General features: G+C 41.8%; 1 protein-coding gene across 4 annotated transcripts in view; it reads right to left on the bottom strand.

The window, feature by feature from the left end:
* PLCB1 (phospholipase C beta 1) overlaps positions 1-25,294 on the bottom strand; it is a 402,625-nt gene that overhangs the window by 72,652 nt on the left and 304,679 nt on the right. For all 4 annotated transcript variants that reach the window (XM_062610308.1, XM_062610302.1, XM_062610314.1 and 1 more), the window contains 10 exons: positions 19,317-19,387; positions 18,608-18,704; positions 14,922-15,006; positions 13,721-13,845; positions 12,601-12,755; positions 10,934-11,098; positions 8,982-9,081; positions 6,185-6,289; positions 5,355-5,464; positions 303-435 (listed from right to left, as the gene is read on the bottom strand). In XM_062610308.1, the coding sequence (XP_062466292.1) occupies positions 303-435; positions 5,355-5,464; positions 6,185-6,289; positions 8,982-9,081; positions 10,934-11,098; positions 12,601-12,755; positions 13,721-13,845; positions 14,922-15,006; positions 18,608-18,704; positions 19,317-19,387 (1,146 nt within the window). The remainder of the gene's footprint in view (positions 1-302; positions 436-5,354; positions 5,465-6,184; positions 6,290-8,981; positions 9,082-10,933; positions 11,099-12,600; positions 12,756-13,720; positions 13,846-14,921; positions 15,007-18,607; positions 18,705-19,316; positions 19,388-25,294) is intronic.

The raw sequence follows: 25,294 nt of genomic DNA, 5'->3' as shown, positions 1-25,294 counted from the left end.
TGATTTAAAGACATTCCTGCACTTGCAACAAACAGAAAAACAAACCCCAAGTTTTATTGCTTTTAATGAACTTCAGTTGCACCAGAAAAGCAACTCTTAAGTAGAAGATACTTGTGTATTTGAAGAAGAATGGCCCTAACAGCATACAATAATAGGAGGAAAATTTACACCTATTTTATGAAACCAAACCAACCAAATGCAATGCCCCAACTTTGTTCTTTAAATGCCAAGCACATGAAGAATTATTATCCAGCTTTATTTTGGAAAGATGGGACCTTTTTGGTTTTCCTTTCTTTTCTTACCTGGTGCTGGTTGGCTATGGACAACCTGAGTTGCTGGTTTCGGTGTAAGAGAGGCAGTGCAATTGACTCCATTTTCTGCTGGTGTTGGCCTAGGTTCACTGTTAGCTTCCGATGGTGCATCTCCATGGTCAATCTGGAAATACAGAATGATTTCCGTTATTCTTCCTAACTAACAGACCTCTATTATTTATCTGCAGGTCTAGTTTAGCCTCTTTTTTACATATGTAATGTTCTCTAAATGTTATATACAAATCATTCTAACAGCAAACAAACCAAAACGATATCCGTAAGAGCTCTGGTAATCCAGGTGGTTCATTTTGCAGGGTAAATTTCAAGAAGAAATAGAGTATGTATTGTTCTGAAAGAGTATTTTTCTTATAAGAGGCTATAACTCATGGGGGATGTCTCTCAGCACAGTCCATATTAGCTGCACCAGATGTGAAATCTGTCTTTTATTGAAAAGCATTGTTTTCTGCCATAAAACCTTTCTAGAAATAACACAGAAGCAGGCTTGAAAATGCTACTCAAATCCCTGCTGTGAACAAAACGCGTACACAAAATTACTTTCACATTCCATAGCTACACGCAGCACTGTTGTTATTCACCATTCTTACAGAACAGAGACATGCTTCTGATTCCCAAGATCTTACATTCTTGTAATTACACTGCAAGGATAATATGTAAACAGTACCTCCATCCTGCTGCATAAATACATCTGTGGTATCCAAATATTTAAGCATTTTCCACAAGCTGTTCTTTCACTCTGGTTTCCTAAAGGCTCAGGCTTACAGCGTGCGTTGTACTACGCATTAAACACCTTATTTCCCTTGGTTTTAAGCAAGCACCCAGCACTCAGCAAGAAGAAGGTCATTCAAAGCCATTCTTATTTTGAAATGGCCAAGCCCTGCTTCCTGCTATAATGGCCAAGCCTTGCTTCCTGCTGTCCCTGCAAGGGGCCAGTTGCCATGGTGTCTCAGGGTGGTTTTGGATTTGTTCCTTCAGCTGCTCCGTTGCATTCTTTGATGGCAATCACATTACACACAGAGGCAGGATACCGCAATTGTTGTTTTTTTCCCCTTGATTACTCCACACTTGCAAAGCATCAGCCTGCACTGCATCATCAGAGGCAAAATACATTTTGATCTAAGTGTTTTGTGCTGCTCCTGCTGCTGCTGCCTTCGTCTTGGCCCTGACAACATATTGCATATTGCAGAACTATTTCTGTCTCAGTAGCCTATTTCTACTAAAATTATAGGAGAGAGATACTGTAGTCAGAAACATGATGCAATTGAAAACCAATGCCAACAACATCATTTATCTCAAGCAGGAATGACTGCAGTAAAATAAGGAAAAACATGATCTAGCCAACATTCATGACAGAATGATGTAGCTGTGGCAAAACACATGGTCATCCCCTCAATTCTCCTTAAAACATACTCCTCACAAGATGCAACTCATTAGTTTAATAAAAACAATGTTTGCTATACAGATCATCAGCATTTAATACAAATGAAGCTAGAATTCCTAACTTCTGGCAAGTCTGTGCCCCAAAAGTCCCTGCATGTGAAAGTGGGTATTATCTTCATTTTGGGGGACTATGCTTCACTGCAGCTTGTTGAGGAACTATTAATACCCTGTCAGGGTTGGACACAAACCATCTGTTTTCAGAAGCTAAAGCAGAAATGTGAGACAGGATCAGGAAGTGAATAGAGAGTAATTTTCACTACATCAAGCAATCTAATCTCATTAAAAAGCACTTTCTCTTCTCGTAATTCATCACAGAGAATACCAAAGTAAACACGATTGTTCCTTGGTGGAGAATATTTTTGGCTGTTTTTAAAACATGATGTAATCCAGCCTTGTAATTTATAGTTTCAATATTCACTGAAATTGGTTTATATTCCACGTTACCATGTCTTTTGCAAGACAGTATACTTACTATGTAGAAAGATATGTACCCATACAGGTACGTATCTATATGGTCTATTTTTATATACACAGAGGAAAGGAGCTGTGATGTACTGGGGTTGGGAAATCTAACGCAAGTGTAAGCATGACCTCCCTAGAGAAAGCATCAAATGAACTGGATTTCCATTACTGCAACTTGGTGCGATCACTATGATTTGCAAAATTATGCCTGAATTTTCAGTTTAAAGAGTGGTATCGGCTATGCCGGATGCAGCTGCTCTCCTAGAGATGTTTCAGTTTACTTTCCCTATCAAAATCATCTGATTTAACAAAGGAGCCAACTGGCTTCATTTGAGTTATATCCAAGCACGCAAAACAATAGTTGCTACTTCAACACTGTTTTATGGGTAGGAACAACAGGTCAGACGCTCTGCTGCTTCCATGTCAGACACATTATTGAGCCAGCAAGGCCTCCTGACTCCCTGCCTCTGCAGTGGGTATTAACATACAGCCCCAGGGACATCACACCAGCAAAACAGCCAAAATGCATCCCACTCTGGCTAGTTTTGACCAAGCCCCTACACACTTCTGCTGCTGTGGCTGCTGGGGTGAAAATGTGCAAGGTAGTTACATCAACTTACTTCAGGCTGGGGTTAAGTCACACCAAGGAACATCCTGCAAATTGCTATGGCTTATTTCTCCTCTCTGTAAAGGGCACCAGCCAGGGGAAGAGAAGGGAACCCTCCTACCTGTATGCTCGTAAAGGTTTACTATGCATTCAGATACTTACAGTTAAAGATGGAAACCCCACGCTTAGAGGTATTACAATGCCTTCATTCTGAAAAAATACCTTTTCTAAGGCCAGGCTGACCAGGAAGCTAAGGGTAGGAATTCATATTATGGCAGGAACGTATGAAACACACAGAAAAGTTGCTGTAAATTTTGTCAGGTCTTCACCATTCTTTATTTATGTTATTACACTGATCATTAACAGGCAGTTTAACTTGAATCCTAAAGAAAGGCTAATTCATGTGTTCAAAACAATTCACTATCAGGGATCTGATTTGACTACTGGCTTGCAAGAAGCCTGTGGAGCTTCTGACAAAGATGCAGTTTGAACTTCTAAGTAGCAAAGAAAACCCCTCAGTTTTCCTGCGACGAGCTGCAAGAACCCAGCTCAGACAAGTAAATGTGTGTGAGGGGAGTGAAGGAGGTGTGGGGAGGCGGAATCTATGCTAGGACACAGCACAGCTTAGCCCACAGACATTTACAGAGTGTAAATGTGAAGCTGTACGTGGGAAAATCAAATCCAGGTGCACTTGTGTGTACATTCCTGGCAAACACACTTGGGTTTATTTAGCTGTGTTGCCAGTGAACTACTTGCAATTATTAACCGATGTGATTCTCCTGGGCCCATGTAAGTGATCAAAGCAGTCAGCCTGGCTGAGTGATGAAGAAAATGTTGTCATCTCCTAATATAATTCATTACCCAGGATGGACGTTTAGAAACAGAAGGCAACAACGGTGTTCAGATTGCACTTAAAGCAGCAGTTTTGTACCTGTCTCTTGCTATGGCACCTAACTGAACATTTATACATTTTTAACATCACTACAGTCATGGCAGTTTTCTCCTAAAAGGTATTTTTCTGCTACTCCAAAACAAGCTACTTTATCCTATGAGCATTCACAACAGATGGCAGCACTACCTGAGCGCTACAATTCATCTTTCCTTCTTCCCATTTGCTTTAGAACATACTCTGTGCCAGGGTTTTTCTAACTAACAAATAAGCCTGCACAGACCAGGAAAATCTGTACTATTTCAAAAGTAAAAATGACCTCCAAGGTATTTAAAGGATCATGGTAAAAAAAAAGACTTTGCTATTAAAATAGAATCTCATGTGTAGAGCGTCCTAGATAAATGTCTAAGATGCTATTGAGCATTTCACGGTGTCCTCATTCAGCCGAACTTGTGACACTGCACAAAGAGTAAATTGTTGGCCACTGAATTGTAATGACTTTCACTCATCTGGTCTGCTTTGGGAATGTATTCTTGGTTACAAAATCTAGTTCAATGATGTTCTGCGCATCTGAGAATTGAAGAAGACAGGTACCAGAGCTGAGGGCCATCCAAGATTATAAAGCATTTCTCCATCTTTACTAGAGACCTGTACCGAGCGCCTTTTGAGTCACAGGATGTGCCTAACATCTGACACAAGAGATCTGTGTAAGACAAGGTTGATATTTTCAAACACTGCTAAAAGGCGTCCCAGTGACAGTCTGCAACTGAGAGACTGAATGTTTGAATGCATGGAGTTTAACAGAAACCAAAGCTGAAGTGCCAGGACTCTCAGTTATGCTCAAAATAACATCTATGCTTTTGTATGCACCACACCAATTAGAAAGATAGGGCTTACAGGTTAGCCCACAGGTAATCCCATACACCCAAACCACACACCTAACTACTGCAAATGTGATGATCTCCTCTGTGATCTCCTCCCTCCTCATCTTTCTTCATAAGATCTATCAAGGGTTGGATCAGTTGACCTCCGGAGGCCCCTTCCCAACTAAATTACTGTGTGCTTATACTGGGTCTCTTTAGGACATGTTTGCTCATGTGGAATGTATAGAGACATTATAGTCTGAGATACATGAACATTTCTCAACAGAATAACATCTCCAGGAAAAGAGCCTGGAATTGTGGAAAATGTGATATTTTCAGGACAAGTTACTAACACAGAATTCTCTTTTTTATAAGGGGAACTTCAGCATCACACTGGGAAACAACAGACAATGACTTCTTAAGACTTCATATACTACATATACTACATAGCACATAACATGCTACATAACCAGCACATACATAACCTGGTTTTTCATTCAGCTTTTGGTATCTCTTTACCTCTGAACAGTAACTTGTTCCATATACAACATGCTGTTTGCGTGAAACCACACACACAGTGCAATGCTTCTCACTGTAAATACAGCTGAGTGTCATTCTGGGTGTATTTTATCTGAGATGTTTACAGGTGTTCAAGTAATCAACACATTCAATTCCCAAGGACTTTCAGTATTTGCCTTTCTAAGCAAAGTAGATGCTTTTAAATACTGTAACTTATTTTGCAGAGACTCTGAAACCTCCCTTACCTCTTTCTTTACTTCTTCTTCATCTTCCAGAGTCAGTGCAGCCAATTGCTTAGCTCTCTGCTCCATCAAGTTCACATATCTGATTGGATTGGATAAGGCCTCGATCACATCTAGAAATAATGCAAACACTTCAGTTTCAAAGCCCTTATGTCATGGTTCTTGTGCTTCTCAGGTTTTAAGAAAGCAACAGTGTTTTTCATACAGATCTGCTGCTGATAGCTACTCCTAGGTCCTAGAAACAGCGGAGGGGAGTGCACCATCATGCACAAATTCTCTAACAGGAACAGTCTTTGACTTTGAGCTTGGGTCTCAAGGATGTGCATTTTCTGCACAATGTTTTCTGATGGATTTTCAAAGCTTACAGCATCAGCCCGCCAGGATCCTGCTTCACATGATGCACTGAGGAACACTGGGTTTCTTAAAAATCAAACTAGCTATACAGAATACAGTGTGGTCTGTAAATCTACCCTTGTCTGGAGACAATTCCATAACGCAACGGTGGACATTAAGCATGGCACTTTGCGTAGGAAACAATTACATACTACTGCGTCATGTAAGCCAAGTTTCATTTGTGTTTCAATGGCAAATGTCTGGGGTATTTCCTCCTTTAGAGTCATATAAGGCCTGCTGAAAATAAGAGCTGGCCTAATCTTAAACCTCAGGCAGGTCGCTGTGAATCAGGCCCTCTTGTATGAGTGATGAGACATAATGATCCATCAGATGCAGAGGTTTGTACGTGGGTCTGTTATCTCATTGGGGCAAGTCATCTCCACCACATGCATTTTGCATTTCAATTAACCTTCCTCAGTACAAAAATGTCACAGATTTACCTGCATAAGTATCAGGTACGTAGTCCTTGACCTCTATGTACACAAAGAGAGCTGGCAGTGTCAAAGGTTGGTTCCTCTCATTCCTCAAACAGATGTAGTGATAGCCTGCAAAATAAGAAACAACCAGTTCAGAGCATAAACTCTTCCACAGGCATTTCTAATGTAACTGTGTTATCATTTGTTATTTATAGTGTGGCTCCAGCTGAGCAAGCAACCCCAGGGACTCCTGGTAGGAAAGATTTACCTGAAGGGTTCCAGGGGTAAGTATAAGACAAAGGACTGTTAGAAAGGCACAAGACACTGCAGCTTAAAATCATATATTTCCTTCATTTTTACATCTGTGAATAATGCTAAAAATTGTAATTTATACAATGATAATACTAAAAATGATAGTTTTGATGCATTCTACTTTATTACCTTTGACTGTTTTGGGGTTTTTTTTAGTTCTTCTTTAATTTTCAGAAGTGACCCTTGTAGTACTCAGGAATCTGAACAGCCAAGTAAAACAGAGATGTAATAACCCATCCACAACACAGCATCCCTTTTAAAAACCAGACAATGTGGCACTATATCTACAAAGTATGTGCGTATGAATCCTCTTATGTGACCAATCTTAGAAATATATCTAAAACCCAAAGTATTTTCAGGCTGTTTTGAAAGCTGGCTGTCTTGTAAGAGTGAGGGCATGCATTACAGAGCAGATTAGCTAAGTTCATGTCAAGGCACCACAGATGGAACAGTCTCAACCCCTTTCTCCCAGCCACCTACCATCATCCCCTGCTCTGTCTTGTTCCCTAACACTTTTCTGACTGTAGACAGGCAGCTGAGCAAGATAAAGTCTGGAAAAAGCAACCCTAAGAAATAGCAAAGAGTCTTCCATCAATTTAGCTCCTCAAAATGCCTCCCCATAAGGTCATAAGGCAGTGATGGAAGCACACAGGTTGGGATGGGAGGAAAGAATTTCCAGATCCAACAAACTCATACAGAATTGCAGTGCTGCAAAGCTCCATCCTCTGCCTTGCAAACTGGTGCCTCTCACGCCATGGCTGAAGCTGTTGTTCTAAGGCCTGGCCACAGACCCACATAAATGGGTAGCATCAGGATACAAGTCATGAGCAGGATGCACCTATCTGGAGGATCCTCACTTGGCTGATGTGAACAACTCCCTGTCCAAGTTAACAGCTCAATCCTTGCTTTGGGAATAATGGCAATTCTGTGTATTTGAATGACAGCATGATATACTTCTCAATAATGTCTCAAAAAAGAAACTATGTATTTCAAAGGTTTCTCTCAAGCTCCTTCAGCAGTTTGTGCACATTATCAGCATGAACACAAACTAAAATCAGCATGCTGTAGACTAATGATAACTGGAGTTGAAACAATAGAGATTAGGCCCATGGGTAAAAGCTATTGGAAGTCCTTGTCTGATTTAACACAGTGTCCTTTGTTCTCGAGAGCACAAGCTTAAAAGCAGCTGCATGATTCAGTGCTCTGCTGAATGGACTCCGTGCTGCGGGAAGGGCAAGCTCCATGAAAGGTGACCAGCCATGCTCACTTTCATGAGAAGAGGGAAATCCTTCACATCTCCCTTTGTCCTCTCCAATCACCTGTCTTCCTCTGCACTTTGAGGACAATTGCATCCATTAAGCCAGCAGAAAATGCAGCTGGAATAAAAAAGTTGAGAGTCTTCTGCTGCATTGATAAACCGAGCTGGCTCACGACAAAGCTGTGGACATTGGCAGAGCTGGCAGAGCCGAATGGGCAGGGATGTGTGGAGAAAAGCAGGGTAGAGAAAAGGGAAGGAAAAGGGAAAGAGGAGTGACAACTGGTGAGGAAACCCTGGAGCAGTGACATGACCAGCAGCCACCTCCCCTGGCCAGCCTGTCTGCGCTTCCAGTGAGGCCATGCGACCCACACCAGCTCAGGCAAAACCATTTGAGCTCTTAGAAGGGCCTACTTCAAGAGAAGGGATTGGTTTATACCTTACCTGAGACCAGGTCTTTAGGAATAATATGAACAACAGTTAGATATAGGGACACGTGAGTTTTGTGCTACTGCTGGGGCTGGAAGCATAAGGTAGAGGCTAGATACAGATATTCTTCCTTTTCCAGTGTGAGTGAAGCTGGGAGCATGTTTATGGCCCATATGCTTGCTCTAATTAATTTCCTCTCCTCACTGGAAGAGCTGGCACTGAAGTTGAATGCTTCTCTTGCTCAAAATTCCAGTGTCCCTGCATCTTTCTGAAATGTGACTTCTAACAAGTCTCTGGCCTGGAAAATAAGGGCTGTTTTAACACGTCAATTTTCATTTAAGTACCACTAATTATAATAGAAATAATCTGATTTAGAAGAGAGCAGCAATGATTTTTTTGGTTGGTTTGTTTTTGTTTCATCAATGAAGATGGAAGTAATTTTGGGTTGATTTAAAGCTATTACAAAGATACAACAGCTTGTATATAGGTCGGTCCTTACATGCATGTAAAAATTACATTAGAGGAGCATATCTTGCTTCCTTTCCCAGCCATCTCCCATTGTAACAAATATGATATCAAAATGGGCTGCTGCACTCTTTCCACTCAAAAGTGTGCACCTTTTAGCATAAATCTGTGAGCATGCAGTTTCATTTCAATTGAAATGACTGGTGAAACATGGTGTTTCCCTTTGCAAAGTTGAGATAGATTGTTTAAACCTCCAGTTGCTACAAATCTGCAGTTGCTGCTGATCTACAGCAGCTGAGATTCTGGTTTGCTGTTTCTTTTTCCTACACAACAACTGTCCAAACAGAGAACAAGGTTTACCTGGTCGAATTGCTGAGACTGGTAGTATCCGATGACCGATGAATTTCCCTCCTTCTTCATACACTGCTAGCCTCAAACATGCCAGGGAAGGCAAAACGACCTAGAAGGCAATATTGCTGTGTGATTAACTTTCTGCTCTGAATGAAACAGCTCCTTTCATAGGCAATATAGCAGAGAAAGTTCAGCCTAGCAGACAGTAACAACTACACATCCATAGGAAGGTCTTACCATAAAGGAGGTCAGGGTGGGTGCACCTGCATGTCAAGATAACCCTCACAGAAACATTTTTCAGTCATGAAACACTCATAGTATGTTGAACCCTGCAGTTTGACCCTCTGTTTTCAATGTGACACAAGGGATCACATCAGCTCAACTTCAAGCCCCCGTGAACACCGATTTCTGATCATTACTCACAGTCCTACATGGTTTTTTCCTTTGTGCCAATGGGATTACTTACTGACTAAGAAAAGCCACCGACAGGCAGATTAGTGTTTGAAAACTCAACAAGGAACTCAACCTGCTTTGCAGAGTATGAATGTATGAATGACATGAACCATGTCAACCCCAGTAGAATGTGCTGCAGCATACTCACTGGCTAGGCTAAAAGGATTTAATTGGGCAGGATGTTCACAAGCATTGGATGCTTCCATGGCACCACATAAGAAAGAAGTCCAAACAGTGAAAAAACACCCAAGAAACTGGAAAAGATGATTAAATTACTTTACTAATATAGGAATCTTTAATATTACTTTAAAAGACGTGTAGTATAATTAATCTAATTTTCTTACTTACTGCAGATATACATACAAATTGTATTTCTAACCTGGGCACAGATATGCGTTATTTCAGCACATATGCCAAAATTTATCTAGACCATGAAAGGAAAAAGGAAAAAGAAACAAGAAACAAAAAAGCACCAATCCAAACCTAAGAGCTTCTCTATTCAACATCACTAAAAATAGCACTCTATGCTGCTCTGAGCACAGAGGCAGTCAGGCATGATCGTTAACTAAATAGAGAAATGAAGTACACTAATTAGAAGTTCATTACAGAAGAAAAATGCCAGCGATGTTTCCAAACTTAAGCTTGGGCAGGCTGCCAAAGGAAAGTCATTCAGAAGGCCAAATATTCAGGGAAAAGGGCTGCACTCCCTGGAAAGCAGGGCTGGCAGTACTGATTGTGTAAACACCTCTGTGAGCTATCTTTGCTGAAGGAAATATAACATACATTGGTTTACAAACACCTGGAGTCAGGATCCACTCAACCACAGGGCCCAATAAGCAAAAGCCAGAGACCCTATTAAAAAACTGGCTGGGAGTGTATTGAGAAGCACAGCAAGAAATTCACACTGCACGACCCTCAAACATGCTCAGTATTTTCTTCTCCCTCAAAGAACTGAGTCTGGGTAATATTGTTCAAATTGCACGAGTAACTCAGGAGCCTACGTCTCACTTCAAGTGGATGGGATTTATGTTGTCTCATCTCATCTATAGCACAATGGAGCACTAAGGAGAGATAACAGATTGCTTTTGATGTGCTAGCTCGGACAGCCAGGCTGTTATTCACATCCTCCTGCTCACAGGATACCAGGAGGGCTGTTCAGGCAAGGCAAAACACCACGGTAATTCAGCTGAACTGCTGCTGGGAGCTGTGCTTGCTCATCGAGTGGCACTGCACTGTGCCATGCAGATGAGCCTATCGATGTCGCACTGATTCCAGCTGTGTCAGTGAAACAATCAAGATGACTTTAAACTCATTAACATCATTAGGAGCTGGCACAACTACATTAGCAAAATTACACCCTCCGTGGTTAACAATAAACAGTTTAAGAAATATCTACTCAAAATCTCTTCTTTCTAGCAAATGCAAAGTTTCAGCAAACCAGAACATTATGCTACCAGACAGTGATAAATCAAGCATGAGGCACTTTTGGGAGCAAGTGTTACACTGACCTTCTTAAACACTATGGTTTCTTCTTCCCAGACAGGATTAACTGCATTGCCTTGAGAGGTCTTGGTCTTCAATGCTTTTCTTCTTGTATCAACAGGTAGGCCAAACATATCCACTTCTACATAGGTACCCACTTTTTTATCAGAAAGAAACTGACCTGAAATGATCTAAAACCAAAACAAAGGAGGATCACTAGAGACCACTTGGAGGATTAGGAAATGAGTAGCTGAAATACAGGTGGAGAACTCTCATTAGTGATCAGATAGTATGCATTTAAGATAAAACCAAGACAAAGCCAAAACCACATGAAACAAACCCCACTACTGTTTAATATTGTAGACACAGAAAAACAAGTTATGAAGCCTGGTTTCCTGTGACCCTGTGGTCCTGAATTCCCCTATGAATGATAATGTGGCTGAGATCATGCTGCTGCCCTTCCCTCAGCAGGAATACTCATTTGGATCTCCTCCTCAATCCAGCTGCCCATTTCCACAACACAGTAGCTTCGAGAGCTCTGATTTCTATTCCAGTTTCAACAACAGGTTCAAAACCTGATGGAAGAAAAAAGGTACAAGCATGCTTTTGACAGCAAGGGAAAAAATAAGCTAAAAAGTTGGTATTCTAATCAGGTTTGCCTAAAGCAACCCTTAATCTGTTCTCAGCTGTACCTCGTGTGGGCACTGACATTGTAACCAACAGACTCAGCAAGTAGGTGACTTCTGAGAGCTGCTTCGTGACTCCTGGATGCTCCTTCCTGTTAAAAACGCTGTGCATCTCCCTAATAGCTCTTGAATGACTTCCACCTCCATTTACTAAAATTGCAGGAGAAAGTGCCTCTAAACCCCAGCAGGAACTGAAAGCTTCCATGATTACAGGTCACCGTTAAAGGTCATTCCCACACAGGCATCTTTTTTTAGCCACTCATTGGTAAAATCAGAGTATTACCTTATTTATATCCCTCCCAGCACTGCTCTGCTACACTTGTGTCTGCAGCCTGAGAGGAAATACTTGTTTTCTCTCAGTGAAAACAGGAGGATATTTTGCAGGTGGATTCTATAATACAGGTGCTGTTCTAAGGGAGAAGTCCATTAAAGGAACAACAGGATTTCGGAAAGTTTATGTTTTTAATACTAGAGCTATACCAAGTATAAATGAATGGTCCTGTCATAGCCAACGCAACCTCTCCCTCTAAACATTCAGACAAAGAGTTCTCGATCTGAGAGGTCCTTAAAAAGGAGCAAAGAAAAGCAGCTTGGCAATGAATTGCAGCTGGCATTTATGGTTCCACAGTTCTGCTGGAGAACTTAATAGGGAACCAGAAAGTGTATTTGTACTAAACAAGGTAGTGTTCTATTCCAGTCCAACCTACCGCTTTGTAACAGCAGGTTTTAAATTCAGCCCTTTGTTACTAAAACTACAGCCAAACTACTCTTAAATCCATTGACTTCCCAATTATGTCTATGGAGAAGAAGATATGCAATAAAAATACATTTATTTATCCTTCAATATGTAATGTGAGGCAGAGTTTAAAAAGGAAACGTCACTCCATGAAATGAAATGCATCTTATTCTCTTGACTTAGTACAGTTATGTGCTAGGGCATTGCACAACAGGAATATATGTATGCTCTGACGCTATAATGAGAGCATGTTCACCAGCTGCATACATACCTTGACAGACAAGGTGTTAGCTACTATTCCATCCACTATACTTTCAGTAAATGGATCAAAGTGTTTGTCTGGTCTTCTCATGAATTCTGGCTTTAACCTGTAGCCACTTTTCCCATTGTACTCATACATTCCCATGTTTATTTGCATAGACAAATCTAGGTGTTAAAAACATTGATAACAATTATGTTCTGAATAGATAATTTTAAAAAACAATGAGATAATAACAATTACTGTAATTTCAAACTGACTGGAATGTAAAGAGCTATATGTCTGTTGCTCTTCCATCCTCTTCCATTCTTTAGACACAAAAAAGGCATCTTTAAGATACCTTTTAGAGCCTACTCAATAGAAAACACTTTCACAATTTAAAAGAAGCCTTAACACTGAGGTGTTGAGTCCCTCAGTGTTGTACTGATTGCGCTGTTGTACCCAACCCGGCAGAGTAGTTATGCTTCAAACCCCTTCTAACATCAGACACCGGGTGCCTGATACTTGACTGAAACTGGCCCAAAAGGGTTTTTATCACTCTGCAGACTCCCAGCCTGTGTGGGGTTTTGCTTTCAAAGTTGTACATGGGCACAACTGGACAGGAAAAAGTGAATGATACCACGGTACCATGTGCAGCACATGGTGAGGATATGTCCTGGAATGCAGCAGGTGGAAATATTTTTATGTTTCAGAACAGACATAGCCTTGGACGACACCACATTCCATTTAGAAAAGGACTTGTGCACCTAGGGGACAAATGTCTCTGTTTCTTAAAAACTCACTCTTAAAGTGGAATTTTCTATTTAAGGCCCTTATGTCTTGAAGTAATGAGATTTTCAAGGGTCAGGAAAAAAATCCCGGCCAGATCTGAGATGCTGCTCAATGGTAACCACTTACAAATGATGACAACGTGGAGGGCATTATATATGCATATTATACTAATTACAACGTGGTAGTTATGAATATACCTAGTTAAAAAGAAAAAAATGGTGGTAAAGATGTGAATTAACAGCTCTGCACTATCCTTCAATAACCAAACATCTTTTGATGCATAAAGCCTTTCCTACCTACAAATCAGAAACTGTATCAGAGAAGTGGAAACGTACAAAATGCAGAGACCAGCATAACTTACCTACAGTTTGGAAGTTAAGAGCAACCATTTGGCAGCCAGCGTTCCAGAAGACTTGTGGCATGTAGTTGGAAGAATCTACACGTGTTCCCTTTGGGTAAATTCGGCTTAGCTGCATTTTGTTATATCTAAACGGTGAGTAGTTAAGATATAGTACATGTGACAGAAATCACTTTGCAGAGAGATGCAACTGCAATATTTAAATGCAGGTGTTCTGTACAGAATGGGGGGTCCTTATTGGATTTCAGAAACCATAATGCTTCCAGGGGTCCACAATTTGGCAGGAGGTATGATAAATATGGGGTAATTAAAGGTGCTGTTTGTTTCTGTATAGAGTACTCAAAATAAGCAAGGAAATAGCACAGGTATATCCATAAAAAAATCACATTCATGAAAGTCCGTTTATCATTATGGTTATTAATTTGGGATTTTCCTAAGCTTGCATTTATAGAGGCCAATGAGCTGTAAACAGTGCATCTTGCTCTGGACTGCTGAGAGATGCTCAGTTAACAAGTGCTCTTCTGGAATAAGCATTAGAATTGACCCCTACATACAGACAGAAACGATGAGTGTGCACTTCTTATAGCTGAGTCTATAAATCTCAGAGATGAGAACATGCTGCAGGTTATCTGTGGAAGTAGCTTTCCATTAATCTTCACTGAGGCACTATTTTATCTTGACCATTCATTCTTAACTGCAGCCATGATGAGAGATACTGAGAAACATGAGAAGGTCTGCGCAGGATGGTCTTTAGCTTTTCTTTAAGTTATTTAACCCCTCTCCCATTCCGAATCATGTAAAAAGGGAATTGTGTGGCAATAAAACAGCTCAGTGCTGTTAGAACTAGAGGCACGATGAGAAAGCAAGCTTTCTGATGTGACTTTGCAAGAAACCAAGTCAGCCACACTTGGACAATTTGCTCAGCATAAGTCATACTACCTCATATAGGATGATAAATTTAAATACGAGGTATCAGATCTCCAATATGCAGTTTATTCCCTCTAGTCCCAGCCCACAGCACGAGGACTCATGCCAGCTTTTAAATTAGCTCACCAGACCTCAGGCCAATTAATTCACCTTGGAACACAGTCACATGTACACATTTCATTTGGGTTCCCTATTTCCCCAGCTCCTGTCTCCAAATTTCAATAAAGCCCTGTAACAGATGTCAGATATAGGAAGCAGCTAAGAAAGTCAAGGATACTCCACAAATTCCACAGGAGACTTCGTCAGTTGCTCGAGCCCTTTCGTTTCCACAAAGGAAGACATTTCAAAGCTTTTGTTGCGTTCTGGAAGTTCACAGGGGAAACAAAACCAGTGACACATTAGAGCATGAAATCATCTGTCATCCACGAGCTGCAAACAGCTGGTTTAGCCTCGGTCCCTGTATCCCATCTACCGCTCACTAGCTCAGTTCACCTTGATCCCAAAGAATTTACATGCAGATTTGTTTGCTGGCAGCAGTAAGCTTACTCTGCACATACTCGGGAGCCCTATCTGAACTTGGATTAGCATTGCCCAAATTAAGGCCATTGGTACTGCCTGAGATTGCTGCTGTGCTAGCTGCAGGCAACCAAGTATCAGTGCACAGGCAGGGATCTCTCATATTTGCTTGCAAAATACCACGCTGATATAGTTGAGAGATAGACCCCAAAGCTCACACCTGCGATGCAGAGGTATTGTAGCAGCTTTTGTGGGGAACAGAGAGAGCCCTGCTGGATCTCTAGATTGTCTTTGCAAGCAGATGCAAGGGCTCTGAGCCAATTTGGAGCAATAATAACTAATGACTGTGTCAGATTAAACTAAGCAGTGCTCTATCTTACAGCCTACAGCAGTTCTCGTTATGTTCAGTATGTCAGGATAAGGTCACATCTGTCTCAAACAGTCATGGAATCACTGCTATCTAATGAAGCCTGAAGGTACACTCCTGTGTCCCAGCTGGTCTTCAGGCCCAGCCACAAATGAATATCTAACTTCTATGACCTTTTTAATTTGGTCAAACTTTCTGGCCTGACAGTGGTGAACTCTCCTCCTAAGTGTACAGCTCAGCAGGGCTAAACATTAATTTGTGTATCCTTTGTTCCACACAACTGATACACATGATGTCTGCACAGCCTGTCACTGCGCCCGTGCAATGTGCTATAGCAGACAGCCTGAGTCAAAACCCTCCTAGCTTCAGTATGTTTTCCTTTACACTTTCACACAGGAGGTAAGGATTCCTGTAAAATAATAGCTTAATCAGCTCTGTAGATTGCCTTCAATGAGCCAAAGCACCGGGAGGTCATATCCATTAGATAGCAGCACTGCTCTCTTTAAAAATAAGGGAAACAGCGCCTGCATTGAAACATGAACTCTCCAGCCTCACCACTTCATTGAAAGCAAACAATAAGGAAGAGAAAGGCTTGCCCTTATCCGGTTTTAAAAGTAATTGTGCTGCAGTATTCCCGTCCCAGCCAGGAGGACAGCCTGGCCAGCTCCCTGAAGTCAAACTGCGAAGCTGCAGGAGAGGGGTAAAAGTGAACAAAAGCACTTGTCTTGCAGAGAGAAACAGGACAGAAACAGGTGGGCACTGTCCTTACAGGAAGCCAAAAAGGAAGCAGTGGATCCAAAGAAATAAGGAGCAAGATTGCTTGGGCCAATGTGAGAGGAAAATGTGCTGGCAGCCTGTGAGCTACAAACTATTCTCAGTGTATGTTGAAGAGTCAGGGGATGACTCTGGTGTTCCAAAAGTGACTATCTCCCTCTAGGAGAGGTGGGACTCTGACTTTATTACAGTCCCTATTTCTAAACAGCAACCATTATGCTACTGCCATTATTCATAGCTGTTACCTCCTAATGGCAAAAGATTCCTGCCATTCCCTAGAGGCTGCACTCCTACCACTCCTCTTCCTTTCCAACACGCAATATCCTCTTTTTCTCCAGACTCGGTTCCAGGCAGCTCACCTCCATCTCTGCCCTTTATAAAGGCATTGAGATTGTTCTTATTCCATCCTTCCCCCTTACTAATGGAACAGCACTAGCAACACACATACAAAGTGGTTTTTTATATGGTGATGCTTGAATTTGTTGTAGTAATATCCTGTATCTCTCAGCCTTATCTTAAAGTAGAGCATCTGTAGGAAAACAGAGCTGGGAGCTGTTAAATGATTCAGTTACTAAATGTCCAGGGCTTAACCAAAGTCCTAATTAAAACAGGAACAATTATTTCCTTGTAGTACATGGAGAGGATTAAGAAACCTGCCCTTTGAAGAACAGACTGTGCAGGAGAGGCATTTCTCTCTCCTGATACATTACACTGTGCTGCCTTATCAGGAGGAAGTCACTATGGAGCGCATGAACATCTCATTGAAGAACTGTCTGAAATACTTGGAAAAATACAGTTACAGATATTTGTTGTGAGAGATAGAATGTATCTGGTGAGGGCAACCAGGGGACTGGTACAGACCCACTGCTATTCAATATTTTGGTCAACAAGTTGGATGCAAGGCCAGAAAATGCACCTTAATAATGTGTGAATGACAGAAGCAGTGAGGTTCCATTATCACAGTGGAGGCCAGGATCACCAAGAAAACCAAATTCTGAATTAGACAATAAAAATGCTGTAATATTGAACCCATGAAACACCCTTCTTTATTCAGCTCATCTTTGCTGAATTTAATGAAGATCCAGCAGTGAGGCCAGGCCAGGACTATGACCAGGAACCACCAGTCATGTTATCAACTGCACTGCCAGCAACATTTACCCATAGGACCCAAAGAACCAGCCATTTTTATCACATAATGATTTTTTGACATAAAATCCAGAAATATGAATTCCTGAACATTATGGGTTCACTGAAACAGTGAGCAAAGGTCACAGCAAGACTTAGGATAAAAACTGTGGACATCAGTTCTTTCATACAGACAAAACTCAGAAAGGCATGTGAGCAGAAGAAAGCTACACAAGACAATTTCCTAACAGCTGCATCAACTTGTCCTGCTAGGATTCACATGGCTTGCTTCCCAGAAGGAATATCTCCTTCCCACTGCATTCATGTAGCTCTCATTAGAACTAGAGGAGATTATAAACATCCAAAGGGACACTACTATAGGCATCGTCTCTGCATCGTCTCTGCATGACTTTGTGAATGCTTGTGTGTATGCCTGTATAAATACCCACATACAAATGAACATGTAGATAGCTTCTTATATGTTTTATTATTCATCAAGACCAAATGTGAAATCCTGTATACAGATAGGGACTGAGCACCAAATACCTGTCCTCTGCCAAGGCCTCCACAAATCCATATTAAAATGCTATACACTTCTTTAACTAAAAAGCACTAAGAGCATATTGAAACCTGTCAAAACAAAGTGAAAAAGGGCATGCAAACAGCAGGGGGTTCTGCACCAAGAAAAGAAAAGATGCTGCAGTGTTTACTGAGGATGCCACTGAGTGCATTCCTAGCAAGGCATCTTCGGTAAAAGCCAGCAGGGGGTGAAATGATGGCAGAGAGGCAGGAAAGAGTAAATCTGCACACGCGGAAGGGCAGACTCTGCTTATCCTTAATCCTCTGTAAGCAGAGGCAAAATAAGCAGCGGTTGCTTGATCTGCAGGAATATGTATGATCACTTTCTCTAACTGCTTAAGTCATGGACAACAATATAAGAGCACAGTTTAAAAGATGTCTTCGAAATGGCGGCATGTTTATACTGCTGAAGGTTGATATTTAGACTAATACAGGTTTCAAAATGAATATGGGTTTATTTGGCTGAATACCAGGGAAAATTTTGTGTCTGTGTGTCTGTATCTAACTCACAGGGAGCCAAGCAGCATTCCTTCAGAACCTTCTTCCGAAGACTTCCTAGGTAATTTTCAGTATAAGATGCTGCTCATGCTTAGCTTACTTACTTTTTGATACTTCAAATGACTCAAACTTCACAGGCTGAATGTAGTTCACCAGGTTAGACATCTCTTCAGTGGCCATAGCCTCGCTTCCAGCAGTACCCTAGGGCAGAGAAGGGAAAATGTTGCAGTTTTGATCACTTCACGGTGGCCAGAGACCACAAATACCAATGCCCAGTTTTCTATCAACCATGATACTCCTCATTCATCTCTGCTTAGTGAAGTCAATGCCTCACACAGGCAGCTTCACACAGTAAAGAAGAAAATTTGCTATAAAATAGAAATGTTTAATTAAACTGCTGTTATTTACATTCTTTTTATGTGGCTCCTAAGGAAGGGACTGAACTACCTTTACATTTGTGTAGAGCTGAGCACATCTATCAGTACTGTTGGATAAATAACAAACACAGCTCTAAGGTTTTGATGTCAAGATTTCCTTACAACAAATGCTAGGTACACCACGAGCAGGTGTCCAAAACAGCTCCGCTGTGGTGCTATTAATTCTTATTCATGATGAATAAGATGAACTATAAATAACCAAAGCAAAGATGTGCTTCCAAATCGATTAACAACCAACTTGAGAAAAGTTCGTGGTGTGTTTCCCTGTGCTCTGCCTCCCTTTCTCCACTAGATGGTAGTCCCACTCCTGGTAGCACAAGCCAACCCACGACTACTGGAACCGAGCCATCACTGTAATCCGTATCTACACCCTTACTTCATCCATCGACGACTTTTTACAATCATCATCATAGTCATCATCATCATCGCTCTCAATATCTGCTTCACCTGAAAAGTTTTAAGAGAAGAAAATTACTGGAAGCAATGGTTATAATTACCAAAAATAAACTGAAGAAAGATGTGCAAGTAGAACTGCTTAAAGGAGGGGACATTAAACATATGGTTTTTGACACACCACAGATTGAACACACTGTCTCAAGGGATCCATCCATCTTCAGCACTTATAAGTTCTTACTGCCCCACCAAAACTCTTCCTCTGCAGCTGCTGGATGCTCAGTGTTTGGAAATCATGGGGTAGGTATCAGCACTGAGAAGAGAGCATTGTGGGGCGTGCAGTGTATGGGTATGGTATCAGAAACTACTCTGAAGAGATGTTTCCGTGCTTGGAACACAGCCCTGGGGTTTGGGAGGTGCGACTTCAAACTCCCTCCCTGCTGCAGGATCCCTGCAGGACCTCCACAAATACCTCACCCGCTCCGGGAAGCCCACACAGCATGAATGGGGTGAAGAAATCACGCCTGGAAACTGATGAGATTCTCATGTGCTGTGGTGTCAAGGGCTGTGCAGCGGAACCCATCTGTTCTGAACACATCGCAAGCCATGGGCTGAGGTAGTGCAGCTGGGAGGATCTGGCACAGGAGCCCAACTGCAATAGCTCGACTTCAATTACCTCCACAGGCTGCCTCGGTGTGCCTTACGTTCAGGACCCCGATGGCATAGCTCAAATACACCGGCTGAGGGCAGTGCAAATCAAGTAATGTGAGGAAGATGCATGAGGTTCATCCTTTCCTTGAAAACGTACTGGTAGAGTAAACGGGACCAAATGAAACACCTTTTATACCTTGCTCCCCACTGCGGTGTTCTCATCCAATTATTACGGGCAAGACACAGATTCTTTATTGTTAATTAACAAATGCCTCCCGTGACCTCCAAAGTGTTTTCATTTGGTTCCACCAGCAATTAAACCATGAAGGAATACAGCAAGCTCATCCTTCGCTTTCATGACTCCTCCTGTGGGTCTGGCTGTCATAAAGTCTACACTGTGCATCCTAGGAAGAGTCTGGAAAAGAAGGTTTAACTTCCACTGCAGTCCCTTATCCACACCTGTAAGGTTGACAACTCTCCCTAAGGATCTTCCTCCACAAACCTTCCGGCTTTCTTCAGCAGTGCCACTTTTCTTTTGGCAGCACTAATCCCTGTGCAGCATTCCCAAACTCTCCAGAGACTGGTAATTCAGTCTCAGCTCCTCCTGTCAATTTAGAGTTTAATCCAAAGCCCACTGAGTCAATAAAGAAACTCCTCTTTGTTCCAGAAGGCCTTTGAATCATGCCCAGTAGGCCCCCTCTGAACACAGAGAGCACATATGAGTGTGCCTTTCACAACCAGATGATGACTACCCAGGCTCTGTTTCCTTCCAGATGCAGATGTTGAAATGTCAGCCTTTTATTCATGAACACATTTCTTCCTGAACATTTCATTGAAGAAAATAACATGATTGCTCAACAGGCTCAAGGGATGGCTCAGGGAATCTCAACACATTGCAAAAAGCCAGCTGAGCTCTCACAGGGTTTGCAGTGACAATCTTTGGATGGGAAGCTCTCAATTGATTTGACCAGGCTGGCAAAACAACGCTTTGCACAGTCCATGGAATGAGGGATGTGGGCAGATTTCAGCCAACTTGCACTGCTGAGGTACCAGGTAGATGATAGCTTGCTCTTGCAAGAAGCGCCCAGGGAGGGAAGTACATCACAGGAAAACTCCCAAGGAGATCAGATCTCATTTTCAAGTTCTGCATCAGACAGCAAAACCAGCACAAATAATACACAGGATTGCAAACAGAACAAGAACTAGTATGTGTTTTAGAAAGCATGACTACATCTGTGTTGCCTTTCCCCCAGCAGCATGGTCCTACCCTCGAACTGAACCGTCTTTTCCTGTTACACTGCTGGGACACAAAGTCAGAGCAAGTCTTGGCCAGACTGAGATACCTTGTACTGTGGATGCCTTCGTGCTCACCCCCCTACAGAGGTGGTGGGATCAGGCCCATGTCATCACTCCTGTCCCTTCCCAGGAGGGCACAGACACTGTGGATCATAAATGCACGTGCGCTGGCACATGCAGCTGTGCTGCAGGTCAGTTCCAGTATGATGTGTGAGCTTGTCCAAGGGGCAATTAGCTGTAATGGCATAATTACTATTTGCATGTAGATGGGACTACAAACCCAGGCCAGGCCAGGGCTTCTCCATGCTATGTGGCATACAAATACACTGAAAACAGACAGCCCTGCTCCAAGGGCTTGCCCTCCAAGTATGAGAAAAGAGCTTGCCCATAGACAAAGGCAGACAGAATAGTATCAAGATACAAAAAGATGTTGCTCCCTAGCCCAGTAGGTAAGTTAGATTCTGTCAACTGCTTATAGGCAGAAGAGCCCAGGAAACTTCTCAGTAGAGTAATAGGGCAGTTTCGAGGATGTTTTCAAGGCACTGCCCCTACTGAGTGGGGCAGCCTGGGGAAGGCAGAAAACTGCTCGTTGCGTAATGTAACAAGTGTACAAAGGAGGCTGAATCCCAACTGACAGGTAAAGAGATCCAAAACTGTAATACTGAATGGAAGATGATTAGCAGAGAGCTGGGAATGACAAGCCAAATCCCTATCACCAAGGGTTGAGGAAGCAGAGTGCTAAATATTATCCATTCTCACCATGCCTCAGCAGCGTGACACATATTGAGAGCCTAATAAAACGAAAGGTTACCCATTGCTTGAAATGCAGAGGAATCTCGTAATCTGCTTTCTCAGACCCCTTTAAAGCAACAGCCAGAATGGATTATAAATGTGGTACTTGCTGGTGCAGCTTGTTAGCTCGATAATGCTTAAGCAGCCACCAGCACCTTCTGGGGTTTTTCCTCACAGGCTATGCAGGAAAAATGAACTTTATTCAGTTTCCTTTTGCTTTGTACCAGTGGACCACAGCCTCTGCTGGCAGGCAGCAGCAATGTACCAATGCATTTGCATACATGGAGGCTCAAACCTTTAACCCAGTTTTCTGTTTAGTCATTGTGAAATGATGGAGCCAATTCTACCCCGTCTCTCTCATTGTCTCCCCATGACTCTTTCCTCGCAGCACCCACTGCTCTGAGGAAAACATCATTCTATGAGTGAGAAATGAACAATTTGCTCAAAAACTTAAATACTGTTCAGTTGATGAATTTTGGCTACTTGCTGTTTAGGCCTACAAATGTTAAATGCAGAACTGCCACCGTTCCTTTTGTACTGTGATGTGACTGTTTTGAAAACCTTGCTTATTGACTTCCATTCATTGTGCTAAAGCAGCCAGGTCCAAGATGCTTGTTTACCAAGGCTGCAGTCTGTCTCACAAATGTTATCTCAGAATGTCTTTTGCTGCTTTGCAAGCCTTGCTGTACCTTTAGGGAAAGCTTTTTCCACTGACAGGCATAATAGCCTCGTGAAGTTACTTCTTACATCGGTTTCATAGACATCCCTCAAGCCATTCTGCAAAGCTCATTTCAGAACTGGGTTTTTAATTATTGCTACTATATCTCCATCACCTAGCTTTCATATGGCATGTTTTATAAACATAACAAAAGACTGGGTTATTTGGCTTTACATCTAGCCTCGAGCAGTGTAAGACACATTGAAGCTTGCTATCAACTGAAGTAGAGATCTCCCTGTTTTTTGTACTGCTGTGATAAAACTCATTTGAAATCTCAAGAAGGCTTAATCAGCCCAACTTTCTCCTGGAGATCAGCAGTAACGCTGACAGGAGCTAGACAATAAAATACAGGTTTTTAAATTACATGTTCATCTTTCCAAAGGTAAAGATTATATTAAGGTTGGAGTATCGAAACATTTCATGTAAAGAAATGTGGAGAATTAGGTTTCCTCTAGTGAATCTTTAATTGCATTACTCCTGCCATGCTGCAGAAATAAAGTGGTACTGAGTATAATGCTTGCACTGCTCCAACAAGAAACTGGTACTGGGTATAAAGGAGCATAATCTTGCCCTGCTCCAGCATTACTGTTGCTGGTGTTGAGAAGCACATAAAGAATGAGGCAGTGAAATGAAGGGTGTCATGGTGACTGTTGAGCACTGCCAATGGAACCGCGCTCTTCACTAGGTCTTGCCACAGTGGTCTTATCAAATGGTGAACAATTCTATATATGCATTTTTAAATGCTCACAGACAGAAATGTGGAACCTGATTCGCAGACAAGCTGCGTGCTCAGAGCTGTAAAGCTGTAGCTGAAGTCTCTGGGTTGTGCTCTGAATACTTAAAGTACTCTTGAAAGCTCAGATCCTGGATGCTCCTTGTTGGTCACCCCTAAACTGTTCTTAAGCTCCCTCAGACTCTGCTGTCCTTAAATTAAATTGGTTGAATATTACTTCACTCCCCACAGTTATTGTTGAGATAAATTCACTGCTATTACTCAAGGTTCATATGCAGCCTGGATATCCCCATGGAAATTCACTGCAAGATGAGGATGCTGCATTTATCTAGGATCAAGCATTGAATGACAGAGAAAGAAAACATATTGACTAACTGCATTCTCCAAAAGAGGCATAGGTCCTGACGGAGAAACAATGGCCAAAGGAAGGATTACCAGTAATGCATTTTGGCAGTCACACACAAACCGAGGGACCACATCAATTTTGCAATCTCAGTTCTAGCCTTTTCTAATTTGTAAGTGTTCATCATAATCTACAGTTGACAGAGGTTGTTCTATAGATAATAGGGACATAATATTCACAGTTAATTTGCCACATTACAAATCCTACTATGGGACTGACCCCCCACCTTGCATTTCATCATCTAGATTCATAGACCAGGTCTTTTCCTAGGCATGCTCATAGAGATCCTGAAGAACAAAGCTGTCCGCTTCTCTGCAGAGCAGGCACTCAGAAAGCAAAGACATACACTTTGCCACTGGGTTCTCACTGTGTGCTGGTAACAGAAATGTAGAGTTAGGAACCCAGGGTTGATTTCAAGTGTTGGAAAGGAGTCAGTTGGCATCACACACATCTTTTTCTGTTGCTTGGGATTTGACTAAAGCAAATCAAAGAAACAGCATTAAATCACTGTTGACACCAGGATGAATCTTCCTTTGAAATGCAAGGCCTGCTCCAAAGCATGCCCTTTTCAAAGTTTCTTAACACAATAGCTGAAAACTCTCTCTTTGCTTCTAATAGGATAAACAATGTTATCCACAAATACAGCAGGATTTTTTTAGCTGTGATTCAGCTGGAGGCAAAGTGCCAGCACAAAACTTCCAGCTTAATTAATCAGAAAAAATTACAAACAATGGAAAAAAGGACTTTTTTTAATGGCAAATGGTAATGAACTTATATTCTAGTAGAGCTTCCAATTTGCTTTAGAAATATTCTCCGCTACTGGGGCATAAATGTGTATGCTTCCAGCAATCCAACGTTTTAGTCTTAATAGCAAGAAGAAATTCTAGGGCAGGGAACAGACCCTGGGCTATGCATCAGGATATACAGATTTTGCTGTCTGTCCAGCTGCTCATCTGCTCCTGTGGTTCAGAGCAAACCCTTTATCTTTTTTCTCTGCACTTCTCTTTGTCTCTTCTAGTTAGGTTTTAAGCTCTTCAGGACAAAGAGCATCTCTGACTAATTTTGGCATACCAACACTCACAATAGTTCCCTGCCGATCCCATAGGTGTTACCAGAACATATGCATTAAATTTCACTAACTTTTTTGTTTCATTTCTGATTTTAAAGATTTTGCTAATAATCTTAATGTAATAGCCTGCCTTCCACTGGCTCCATTCCCTACAATTCCTGATGGTAATAGTATTTATTTGCAGTATTATTTTTGCCTGTTTCCATCTCTGGAACAGAAGAACATCTTACTGCACTTTGCACAGAGATCTGTAACATCTTCCCAACTAATGCACGACAACAGCAGGTTGAGCCTTGCCT

This window comes from Pezoporus occidentalis, unplaced genomic scaffold (assembly GCF_034315485.1).
Source record: "Pezoporus occidentalis ecotype Australia unplaced genomic scaffold, CSIRO_AGI_Poc_V1 ctg10, whole genome shotgun sequence".
Classification (NCBI taxonomy): Eukaryota; Metazoa; Chordata; class Aves; order Psittaciformes; family Psittacidae; genus Pezoporus; species Pezoporus occidentalis.
The sequence above is the reverse complement of the archived record's forward strand: the minus strand, read 5'-3'. Positions and strand labels throughout refer to the sequence as shown.